General features: G+C 41.1%; 2 protein-coding genes across 2 annotated transcripts in view; both read right to left on the bottom strand.

Annotated features, from left to right (window-relative positions):
• The window catches only part of LOC121373734 (balbiani ring protein 3-like), a 242,574-nt gene that overhangs the window by 88,874 nt on the left and 141,200 nt on the right, over positions 1-12,500 (bottom strand). The window lies entirely within an intron of this gene.
• LOC121373735 (antistasin-like) lies at positions 75-4,566 on the bottom strand. Its single transcript, XM_041500491.1, has 4 exons — positions 4,519-4,566; positions 3,159-3,266; positions 1,802-1,894; positions 75-380 (listed from the first exon to the last, which is right to left on the bottom strand). The coding sequence occupies exons 1-4, from the start codon at positions 4,529-4,531 to the stop codon at positions 232-234; spliced, it is 363 nt and encodes a 120-aa protein (XP_041356425.1). The 5' UTR covers positions 4,532-4,566; the 3' UTR covers positions 75-231.

The raw sequence follows: 12,500 nt of genomic DNA, 5'->3' as shown, positions 1-12,500 counted from the left end.
TCTCTTTTTGTTCTTGTTGTTGTTGCTTTTTGTTATTTGGCTTTTATCTGTTTTTTGTTGGGGGGGGGGGGGGGGGTTCGGATTGTGTTGGTTTGGGGTTTTAGGGTTGGTGTTGTTTTTTGTGTGGTTTTGTTGTTGTTTTTTTTGTTTTTTTCTTGGGTTTTTTTTGGTTGTCTTTTAAAGAAGTAAATTGTTTTCACATCACGTTTTAAAGTTCCTTTTTATATGTATTTACGTGTGTGCCGGAGCAAATGCGACATAATTCGGGGGAGAAATAAGAGGGTGTAGTGGGGGAGAATCTGTGGCTTTAAATATATTTAACTTACGTTTTAATCGCAAGCATCGTTTTATTCCACAGACTCCTGGACAGCAGGTCAATCCTAGAAGAAGTAAATATAACAAGTTAACAAATTAATGTGGATGGATGGATGGATGGAAGGAAGGATGGAAGGAAGGAAGGAAGGATGGAAGGAAGGAAGGAAGGAAGGGAGGGAGGGAGGGAGGGAGGGAGGGAGGGAGGGAAGGATGGAAGGAACGAAGGAAGGATGGAAGGAAGGAAGAAAGGAAGGGAGGGAGGGATCGAGGGAAGGAAGGAAGGAAGGAAGGAAAGACGGATGGATGGATGGAAGAATGGAAGGATCGATGGAAGGAAGAAAGGAAGAAAGGAACGATGGATGGAATGAGGGATGGAAAGAAGGAAGAAAGGAAGGAAGAAAGGATGTATGGAAGGAAGGAAGGATGGATGAATGGATCGATGGATCGATGGAAGGAAGGAAGTGTTTTATTTAACAACGCACTCAACACATTGTATTTACGGTTATATGCGGTCGGACAGATGGTTAAGGACCACACAGATATTGAGGGAGGAAATCCGCTGTCGCCACTTCATGGGCTACTCTTTGCGATTAGCAGTAAGGGGGGTATTTTGTATACACCATCCCACAGACAGGATAGCACATACCACGGTCTTTGTTACGCCAATTGTGGAACAATGGCTGGAACGGGAAATAGCCCAATGGATCCCCCCACCCTCCCCCAAGGGACCACATTATCTACAAAAGTTCCACGAAATCGGTTCTGGCCGTTTCTCAGAAAATGACAAAATAGGCAGATTAAAAGTAATAATATTAATAATAATAATAATAATAATAATAATAATAATATATATATTTGTATTAAACTGTACTGTACTATATTGTACTGTACTGTACTGTACTGTACTGTACTGCACTGTACTGATGTGCACTGTACTGTACTATACTATGCTTACACTATGCTTGTACTATGCTTATGCTTATGCTTATACTTATATTTATACTTTACTGTACTGTACAATACTATACTATACTATACTACGCTTCACTTTACATGCACTACTATACTACACTACACTATTATACTGCACTGCATTGTACTACTATACTACACTACATTACTGCTATACTACAATGCACTGTTTTATTATACTGCACTACACTACTATTATACTACACTACACTACACTGTATTACTATACTGCACTACATTGTACTATTATGCTGTACTATTATACTGCAGTACACTACTACTATACTGCACTACATTGGTCTACTATATTATACTACATTGTATATTACAATGCACTGTGCTATTATACTACACTACACTGTACTAATATACTGCACTACACTGTACCACTATACTGTAATACACTGTACTACTATCCTACACTACACTTTACTATTATTCTACATTACACTGTACTACTATACTATACTACATTGCACTACTATACAACACTTTTCTATTATACTGTACTCACCACGTGGACAGCTCCGATATTTAGAACATTGAGATTTCATGTTTACTCTCCTGCACCGCTGTCTGACCGCTGGACACCGCCCCGCTGGCCTCCCTGTTGAGACAATCAGACAGTGTAACCAAAGTGGAACCAACGTCTAGCCAAGGTGGACCAACGTGTAACCAAGGTGTAACCAACGCATAACCAAGGTGTAACCAATGTGTAACGAACGTGTAACCAACGTGTAACCAAGGTGTGACAAACCTGTAACCAACGTGCAACCAAGGTGTAACCAACGTGTAACGAACGTGTAACCAAGGTGTAACCATCGTGTAACCAAAGTGTAACCAACGTGGAACCAAGGTGGAACCAACGTGTAACCAAAGTGTCACCAAGGTGTAACCATCGTGTAACCAAAGTGTAACCAAGGTGTAACCAACGTGTAACCAAGATGTACCAAGAATGATAATAATAATAATGATGATGATTGATAATAATAATAATAATAATAATAATTAATAACAGTCAATTAATTAATTTAGGGGACATCTTTAACTCGAGCACTGTGAGCAGTAGCAGTAGCAGCAACAGTAGCAGTAACAGTAGTATCAGTATCAGTAGCAGTAGCAGTAGCAGTAGTTTCAGTATGAGAAGTAGTAGTATCAACAACAACAGCAGCAGCAGCAGTAGTAGTAGTAGAAGCAGTAGCTGCAGTAGCAGTGTCAGCAACACAAGCAGTAGCAGTAGTAGCGGTAGTAGTAGCAGCAGCGGTAGTAGTAGCAGCAGCAGTTGTAGTAGCAGTAGTAGTTAGTAGTAGCAGCAGCAGTAGCAACAGCCGCAGCAGTAGTAGTAGTAGTAGCTGTAGTAGTAGCGGCCGTAGCAGTAGCAGTAGTGGCAGTAGCAGTAGCAGTAGTAGCAGTAGTAGTAGTAGCAGTTGTAGCAGTAGCAGTAGTAGTAGTAGCAGTAGTAGAGCCGCAGCGGTAGGAGCAGTCGCAGCAGAAGCGGTAGCAGTAGCAGTAGCAGTAGTAGTAGAAGTAGCAGCAGTAGTACCAGCCGCAGCAGCAGTAGTAGTAGGAGTAGCAGCAGAAGCAGTAGCAGTAGTATTAGTAGCAGTAGCAGTAGCAGTAGCAGTAGCAGTAGCAGTAGTAGCAGTAGTAGTAGCAGCAGCAGCAGTAGCAGTAGCAGCAGCAGCAGTAGTAGCGGTAGCAGTAGTAGTAGTAGCAGTAGTGGTAGTGACATTGGTGGTGTCGGTGGTTGCGGCGTTGCCGGTGGCGATGGCAGCAGTTTAAATGATAGTACAAGATGCAGGAGTAGCAATATATTGTGAATGACAGAATATAACACGCAAATACATACAGGCAATAAAACAACTACGTACGTTTACACGTGCAAGTTAGGCATCCGTATTTGTCCCTCCTGAATCCATAGCGACACCTACGACGACGGCGCCCACCCAGTAACATGCAACGTGTGCGTGGGCACGAATCTAGGAAACACAGACAAGAAACCTGATTAGGAAACATATACTGTTACAGGCATTGTCAACATGTGGAATTAGAAACATATACTGTTATAGGCATTTTCAACATGTGGAACTAGAAACATATACTGTTATATGCATTGTCAACATGTGAAATCAGGAAACGTATACTGTTACATGCATTGTCAACATGTGGAATTAGAAACATATACTGTTACATGCATTGTCAACATGTGGAATTAGAAACATATACTGTTACAGGCATTGTCAACATGTGGAATTAGAAACATACTGTTACAGGCATTGTCAACATGTGGAATTAGAAACATATACTGTTACAGGCAATGTCAACATGTGAAATCTGGAAACGTATCCGGTTATAGTCATTGTCAACATGTGAAATCAGGAAACATATACTGCCACAGGCATTGTCAATATGTGAACTCAGGAAACGTATCCGGTTACAGTCATTGGCAATATGTGAAATCTGGAAACATATCCTGTTACAGTCATTGTCAATATGTGAAATCAGGAAACATATACTGTTACAGTCATTGTCAACATGTGAAATCAGGAAACATATCCTGTTACAGGCATTGTCAACATGTGAAATCAGAAAACAGATCCTGTTACAGTCATTGTCAACATGTGAAATCAGGAAACATATCCTGTTACAGGCATTGTCAACATGTGAATTCAGGAAACATATACTGTTACAGGTATTGTCAATATGTGAAATAAGGAAACATATACTGTTACAGGCATTGTCAATATGTGTAATCAGGAAACATATCATGTTACAGTCATTGTCAACATGTGAAATCAGGAAACATATCCTGTTACAGGCATTGTCAACATGTGAATTCAGGAAACATATACTGTTACAGCTATTGTCAACATGTGAAATCAGAAACATTTACTGTTACAGCCATTGTCAACATGTGAAATAAGGAAACGTATCATGTTACAGTCATTGTCAACATGTGAAATCAGAAAACATATCATGTGACAGGCATTGTCAACATATGAGATGAGTCATTTCGTAAAATACCTCATTGTTCGAGATTTTCGCATAATGTCTGAGTGTTTGTTTGCTGTTTTCGTTTTTATTTCTTGATGTTGTTGTTGTTGATGAGGGGGCTGTTGTTTGTCTTTATGCATATTCATGAGTATTTAGGAGGAAATGCGACGGAATTCGGGGGAGAAATAAAAAGGTGTAGTGGGGGAGAAGATGTGACTTTAAACATTTTTAACCTACATTTTAATCGCATGCATTGTTTTGTTCCACACGCTCCTGGGCAGCAGGTCTGTCCTGGAAGAAGTAAATATAACACGCTGACAAATTAATATGGATGGATAGATAGATAGATAGATAGATAGATAGATAGATAGTTAGATAGTTAGATGGATGGATGGATGGATGGATGGTTGGATGTATGGATGAATAGATGGATGGATGGAAGCATGGATGGATGGATAGCTAGATGGATGGGTGGATGGATGGGTGGTTGGTTGGTTGTGTGTGTGTGTGGTTGGATGGATGGATGGATGGATAAATGGATGGATGTATGGGTGGTTGGTTGGCTGGGTGTGTGTGTGGTTGGATGGATGGATGGATGGATGGATGGATAAATGGATGGATGGATGGATGGATAAATGGATGGATGGATGAATGGATGGGTGGATGGATGGATGGATGGAAGGATGGAAGAGTGAAGGGATGGTGGATTGTTTGATGGATGAGATACGGGTTGTTTCGATGAATGAATGAATGGATGGATGCATGGCATGCATAGGTGGATGTATGGAAGCATGTATGCATGGGTGGATGGACGGATGGATGAATGGTTGGATATATGGGATACGGGTTGTTTCGATGAAAGAATGGACGGATGGATGAATGCATTCATGGGTCGATGGATGTGTGGATGGATGGATGCGTGTATGCACTGATGGATGGACGGATGGATGAATGTATGGATGGATAGATGGTTTGAAAATGGGATATGGGTTTTTTCGATGAATAAATGGATAGATGGATGAATGCATGCATGGGTGGATGGATGGGTGGATGGATGGATGGATGGATGGATGCTTTGATAGATGGGATACGGGTTGTTTCGATGAATGAATGCATGGATGGATGGATGAATGCATGACAGATAGATAGATAGATAGATACATGGATGGATGGATGGATGGATGGATGGGTGGATGGATGGATGTATAGATGGATGGATGGAAGGATGGATGGATGGATAGGTAGATGGATGGGTGGATGGATGGATGGATGCAGGGATGGAGGGATGGATAGATGGATGAATGGGTGGTTGGTTGGTTGTGTGGGTGGGTGGTTGGATGGGTGGATGGGCATATGGATAAATGGGTGGATGGATGGATGGATGGATGCTTTGATAGATGGGATACGGGTTGTTTGGATGAATGAATGCATGGATGGATGGATGGATGAATGCATGCATGGTTGGATGGATGAATGGATGGATGGGCGCATGTATGCATGGGTGGATGGACGTATGGGTGAATGGATGTATGGATGGATGGCTGGATGGGTGGTTGGATATGCGGGTGGATAGCTTATGCACGGATGCGCGGATGGATAAATGGATGGACGGATGGATGGTTTGATAGATGGGATACGGGTGTTTTCGATGAATGAATGAATGTATTGATGGATACATGCATGCATAGGTTGATGGATGGACGCATGTATGGATGGGTGGATGGACGAGTGGATGAATGGATGGGTGGATGGTTGGATAGATGTGATACGGGTTGTTTCGATGAAAGAATGGATGGATGGATGGATGGATGAATGCATGCATGGGTCGATGGATGGGTGGATGGATGGATGCATGTATGCATTGATGGATGGACGGACGGATGGATGAATGGATGGATGGATAGATAGTTTGAAAAATAGGAGCTGGGTTGTTTCGATTAATGAATGGATGGGTGGATGAATGCATGCATGGGTGGATGGGTGGGTGGATGGATGGACGCATGTATGCATGGGTGGATGGACAGATGGATGAATGGAAGGATGGATGGATGGATCCTTTGATAGATGGGATACGGGTTATTTCGATGAATGAATGGATGGATAGATGGATGAATGCTTACATGGGTGGATGGATGAATGGATGGGTAGACTCATATATTAATGGGTGGATGGACGTATGGATGAATGGATGTATGGATGAATGGCTGGCTGGCTGGATGGATATGCGGGTGGATAGATTATGGACGGATGGGCGGATGAATGGATGGATGGATTAGGTTCCCAGCCCAGGCTTCGGAACCTAATTATAGAACATTGAGCAAAAACTAGACAGAGTTCTTTGTGGCGGTCTTAAATACAATACTGTATTACTATATTATACTACACTGTACTATTATACTATACTGTACTACTATACTATACGACACTTTACACATACTACTATACTACACTACACTGTACTATTATACTGCACTACACTGTACTACTATACTATACTACAATGTACTATTACACTGCACTACACTCTACTGCTATACTATACAATATTACTATACTACACTATGTTGTACTAATATACTACTACTATACTACAGTGCATAGTACTACCATACTACACTAAAATGTACTACTACACTACACTACACTACACCACACTACAAAACACTACACTACACTGCACTGTACTACTACACTACACTATACTATCATACTACACTACACTGTACTACTATACTACAGTACACTGTACTAGTATACTACACTACACTGTCCTACTATACTGCACTACACTGAACTACTATACTATACTATACTAAACTATACTGTTATACTACACTAAACTGTACTACTATACTATACTATACTATTATACTACACTAAACTGTACTACTATACTACACTACACTGTACTGATATACTACATTGCACTGTACTACTACAATCCACATACACTGTACTACTATAGTATACCACACTGTACTACTATACTACACTTTTCTACTGTACTATACTTACCGCGGGGACATCTCCGATGTTTAGGACACTGAGATTGCATCTTTGCTCTCCTACAGAAGACTTTGCTGTACGCTCTGACTGCTGGACACCGCCCCACTGGCCTCCCTATTGAGATAATCAAACCGTGTAACCAAGGTGTAACCAACGTGTAACTAAGGTGTAACCAACGTGTAACCAAGGTGGAACCAAGGTAGAACCAAGTTGTAACCTTATTGACATAACAGGCTACCATGGACATAATATTAAAGCAAGGTCAGGTTTTTGATAAAGTTACAATGGAGTGAATCAAGATACTGTGACGTTGAAACGCGGATATACCTTTAAAACAGACTCGATTCGGCACCATAACTGTTACTTTCACTGGTTCGTTCATTTAAGAATTTTTTTTTTAGAAATACGAAACAAATTCATTTTATTGTATTAAAAACACTAAAATAGCCAGAAATACTTCGTATGTTTGGAAGTGGATAATCTAAACAATTAAATAGTAATAGATCGTCAGCTAGGAGGGGTCTGCGACCATAGAAAACCCATGATATGGAAAAATAAAATGCGTGTGTTTGCGTTCTGTAAACGGGTTATTTGAGCAACAAGGGATCAAAATAAAAGCCATTTTTACTAATGTCTGATTTCTGTTATCAAAAACGGCTCTGATGGTCAAACATACGTCGTAATGTTTAAACACGAGGACGTGCTATTTTAATATTGTAACAGATACAAAAATAAATGGGATTCAAGGTGAATAATTTAAATAAAAACGAATTAAAGGGACATACCCTAGTTTCAACCCGTGAAAATTAACACGAAATTTAGTTAATCTACAAACGCATTTGGATAAAGTTACAACTGAGTGAAACACGAGTCTGTGACTTTGAAATAGTGAATTACCCTCTAAAAATAGACTTAAACTCGACTCCATAACGGCTACTTCTCAGATGCACGTGCGATTTTAAAACTATGAGAAATGCATTTTGTGATATTACAAATACCAGGATGATCAAAACCACATCGAATGTACAGAAATGGATAATCTAAGCAATAAAATATAAGTAAAGTATGATTTCAGTTATCAAAAAAACAAAACAAAAACAAAAACAAAAATAAACAAACAAACAAACCCGGCTCTAATAGTAAAAACAAATATGCCTAGTGTTTAAAAACTACGTTATGCCCCTTTGGTATTGGTGTTTCTATTTTTGTCCGGTACATATAAAGACGAAAAGAAATTTGTAAGCACATATAATACACATATAGAGGAAGGAAATGTTTTATTTAATGACGTACTCGACACATTTTATTGACGGTTATATGGCGTCGGACATATGGTTAAGGACTACACAGATATTTAGGGAGGAAACCCGCTGTCGCCACTTCATGGGCTGCTCTTTTCGATTGACAGCAAGGGATCTTTTATCAGCACCATCCCATAGACAGGAAAGCACATACCACGGCCTTTGATGTACCAGTCGTGGTGCACTGGATGGAGCGAGAAATAGCCCAATAGGCCCACTGACGGGGATCGATCCCAAACCGACCGCGCATCAACCGAACGCTTTACCACTGGGCTACGTCTCGCCCCTAATACACATATAAAGTCTGTTTTGTTTAACGACACCACTAAAGCACATTGATTTATAAATCATCGGCTATTGGGTGTCAAACATTTGCTAATTTTGACATATAGTCTTAGAGAGAAAACTCGCAACACTGTTTTTCCATTAGTAGCAAGGTATATTTTATATGCACCATCCCAGTCAGAATAGCACATACCGTAGTCTTTGACATACCAGTCGTGCTACACTGGTTGGAATGAGAAATAGCCTGATGTTATTCTCAGACTACCAATTGTCACGACGGAGTTGGCCAACTCGCCGATCTCACGACTTTTACGACTGTTCAGTTGCTAGTCTGGGCGCTCTTACAACTCGATTCTCGTAAAATATAACCTATTACGCTAGGCTTAGACTACCACCTGCCAACACAAAGTTGGCCAATGTTTTACTGTCACGACTTTTACGACTGTCCAGTTGCTAGTCTGAGCGCTCTGACAACTATATTCTCGTTTACGACCTCCTACGCCCGATTGATTGTTAATCTGTGCGCACCACACAGGCATCGAGTTGGCCAACTTCGTCGTGACAGTTGATAGTCTGACTCTAGCATTATGGGCCAACTGATTGGGATTAAGTAGCACACACACACACGCCACATTGATCACACACACACACGCGCGCGCACGCACACAGGCACACACACACACACACACACACACACACAGTTGACAGTCTGACTTTCTACATTATGGGCCAAGATTGATTGGGATCATAGTAGCACACACACTACTTTAACATAGTAACACACACGCGCGCGCGCACACAACGCACGCATGCACACACACACACACACAGCAGCTTCGAGAATTCACAAGCCCTGATTTACAATCAGAATATTTGTACAATCAGAAGGAGGGTGGGGCAGGAAAGTTATATTTACAAAACAGACATAAATGCAGCATTTGACAACTATGTTCTTAGTAGCCGTCGGGCGTGATGATAGTACTTATTTAATAATTTAGTAACCCAACATGGGAGTGAGGCTAGTATACTCTAGAAGCCCTGCACAAACACACACACACAGAGAGAGAGAGAGAGAGAGAGAGAGAGAGAGAGAGAGAGAGAGAGAGAGAGAGAGAGAGAGAGAGAGAGAGAGAGAGAGAGAGAGAGAGAGAGAGAGAGAGAGAGAGAGAGAGAGAGAGAGAGAGAGAGAGAGAGAGAGAGAGAGAGAGAGAATAATAGTAACTCCATACTTATGCAACTACATATCGGGCATCCGTTTTTGCCGATCAAGAATCCATACGGACATCTACGACGACACAGACGACGTGAACACGACTCTAAGAAAAATAGAAAATAAATCCTCGTCAGAAAACAGACATTTATACTGATACAGGTGTATCATTTCACGACGAAGACATTATAATTGGGTTTCTTATTTTTTTTTTTTTTTTTTTTTTTTTTAAATATCGATAGAAAAAGGCATACGATAGTTATGTAATTGGCTATATATATATATTGGTTAACAAAAGTTGATACTGGACAACAATCAAAACTCGTATATTTAAAAAACAAATCTCTGTAAAAGGAATTCGAGAAATATACTGTGAATAGAATCCTTAAATGTTAACAAAACGTGGATACGCTTATTAAAAACAAAATGTAATGAGATTCGAACTGAATAAGTTTAAACAAAGAAAACAGAACTGAAATAATATTAACGTTTCGTTTGTTGCTCAGTTTATATCAGATAATATTGCGTTTAAAGGTGCAGTCCCTACTATGTTACCATGGCAACATCGACCCTTGCTTATCAAATTTGAAAGTCTTTAGTCCGATATTGTGAAAAAAAAAAAAAAAAAAAAAAAAAAAAAGACCCCAAAAATAAATGTGTTGTTTGTTTTTTAATTATTCATTTATTCATTTATTTTTTTATTATTTTATTTTATTTTATTTTTACTTTTTGTTTTTGTTTTTGTTTTTGTTTTTATTATTTTGTTTTGCTTTTTCTTTTCTATTCTATAATTTTTTTTCGGTGATGGGGTAATTGTTGGTTTTTACTGTTGTTTTGTTGTGTTTTGCTTTGTTTTGTTTGTTTTATTTCTGTTTGCTTTGGAGGTTTTTATTGTTGTTTTTTGGTGGGAGGGGCGGGGGAGTGTTTGAATTTTTTTTGGTGGGTGGGTTGTGTTTTTTCTGTTTTTTGGGGTGGGGGGAGGGTTCCTGTTTCTTTTTTACTTTCTTTAATCTTATTCTAGGCTCAAACTACCAACTGACATAACAAAGTTGGCCAACTTTCTGCTCTAACAACTTCTACGACTGTCCAGTTGCTAGTCTGAGCGCTCTTACAACTCGATTCTCGTCGTATAAACCATCAGTTGCTAGTCTGAGCGCTCTTACAACTCGATTCTCGTCGTATAAACCATCAGTTGCTAGTCTGAGCGCTCTTACAACTCGATTCTCGTCGTATAAACCATTAGTTGCTAGTCTTAGCGCTCTTACAACTCGATTCTCGTGGCATAACCCAGTAGCTGTTAATCTGAGCGCACCCGTCGTAATTCGGGAGTTGGGGAATTACAACGTAACCGCTAAGTTGGCCAACTTTCTGCAGACAGTTGGCAGCCTGAGCCTAGATAACGACTCCACTCCAAGCATTCAGTCTATGGTTATTATTATGAAGATTAAAATTAGCTCTACTGGTCTCACCAGTAGATCCAACAGCCTTGCGTGGACTATAAATAACAATTTAAATATCGACCAATTGCACTTCGCCTTTTATAGCGTTATTCGGGAGCATACAAATTCTTAAATAATCGGGCGAGAATGTTTATGCCATAGGCGAAAAAAAAAGAAAAAAAAAGGGGGGCAAAAGTGCAGTTATATACTAGTGACCTTAGTGTACTGTGATCTCGATACCCCGAAGAGGAAGAGAAGAGGACGTGCAAAGAGGAGACGTGCGCCAGGGGCGACACAGGGGTAACCAAACTTGGCGGATCAACCGCCAGCGGCGGTTCCATCTGCGTCGTCGCCCCCTCCATTTATTCAGCGGAAGGAGACCAGCTCGCCACGGGCGGACAAGTCGACGGACGCGACCAGCGGGACACTGGACACTGCCATGTACCAGTCACCACCGCGACGGCCCACTTCTAATCCCAAACCGACTCCGGTGAAGCAGTTAACATTACCAACCGCCTCCGTTGAGTCTGCAATGTATACAGTTGTTGCCGCGGCTGCTAAGCAAAAAGCCGTCACACCACCAGACGACCACCCTGCAAGTCGAAGCCGCCAGTTCCAACAATCCCCCCGCCTGCTGCAGAGAAGGACGCAGACCCGTGGGAGTTGGCCTTGGGGAAACGCAAGAGACAATTCTTGAACTACGTCCAAGGGGATACAACAGACACGAAGAAGTTGAGAGGCCGGTACAGCAACCAGAAATGGAAGCCACTGCCGGATGGGACTCACTACGAGCTGCCCACCCTACGGTTCAATGACGCGACGGGACTTATCGTGACACACCGGCGCCAGCAGATCTTCAGACAAGCGATTTTCCTACATCAGATGGACAGCCCAACAATCCACCGAATCGTCAATACGATCTGCGGCGCCGGTTACAACATCATCATCCAGGCCTTGCTCGGCAGGAAGCACGTGATC

The sequence above is a fragment of the Gigantopelta aegis genome, chromosome 5 (assembly GCF_016097555.1).
Source record: "Gigantopelta aegis isolate Gae_Host chromosome 5, Gae_host_genome, whole genome shotgun sequence".
Classification (NCBI taxonomy): Eukaryota; Metazoa; Mollusca; class Gastropoda; order Neomphalida; family Peltospiridae; genus Gigantopelta; species Gigantopelta aegis.
Note: the sequence above shows the minus strand (reverse complement) of the source record. Positions and strands in the feature narration are given on the sequence as shown.

Bases quoted from the DNA above. Each gene is read 5' to 3' on its own strand.
- LOC121373735 (XM_041500491.1), bottom strand. The intron at 1,895-3,158 runs GTACGTAGTTGT...TTGTCTCAACAG, and splicing joins CCTAACTTGCACGTGTAAAC to GGAGGCCAGCGGGGCGGTGT. The intron at 381-1,801 runs GTGAGTACAGTA...TACTTCTTCTAG, and splicing joins ATATCGGAGCTGTCCACGTG to GATTGACCTGCTGTCCAGGA.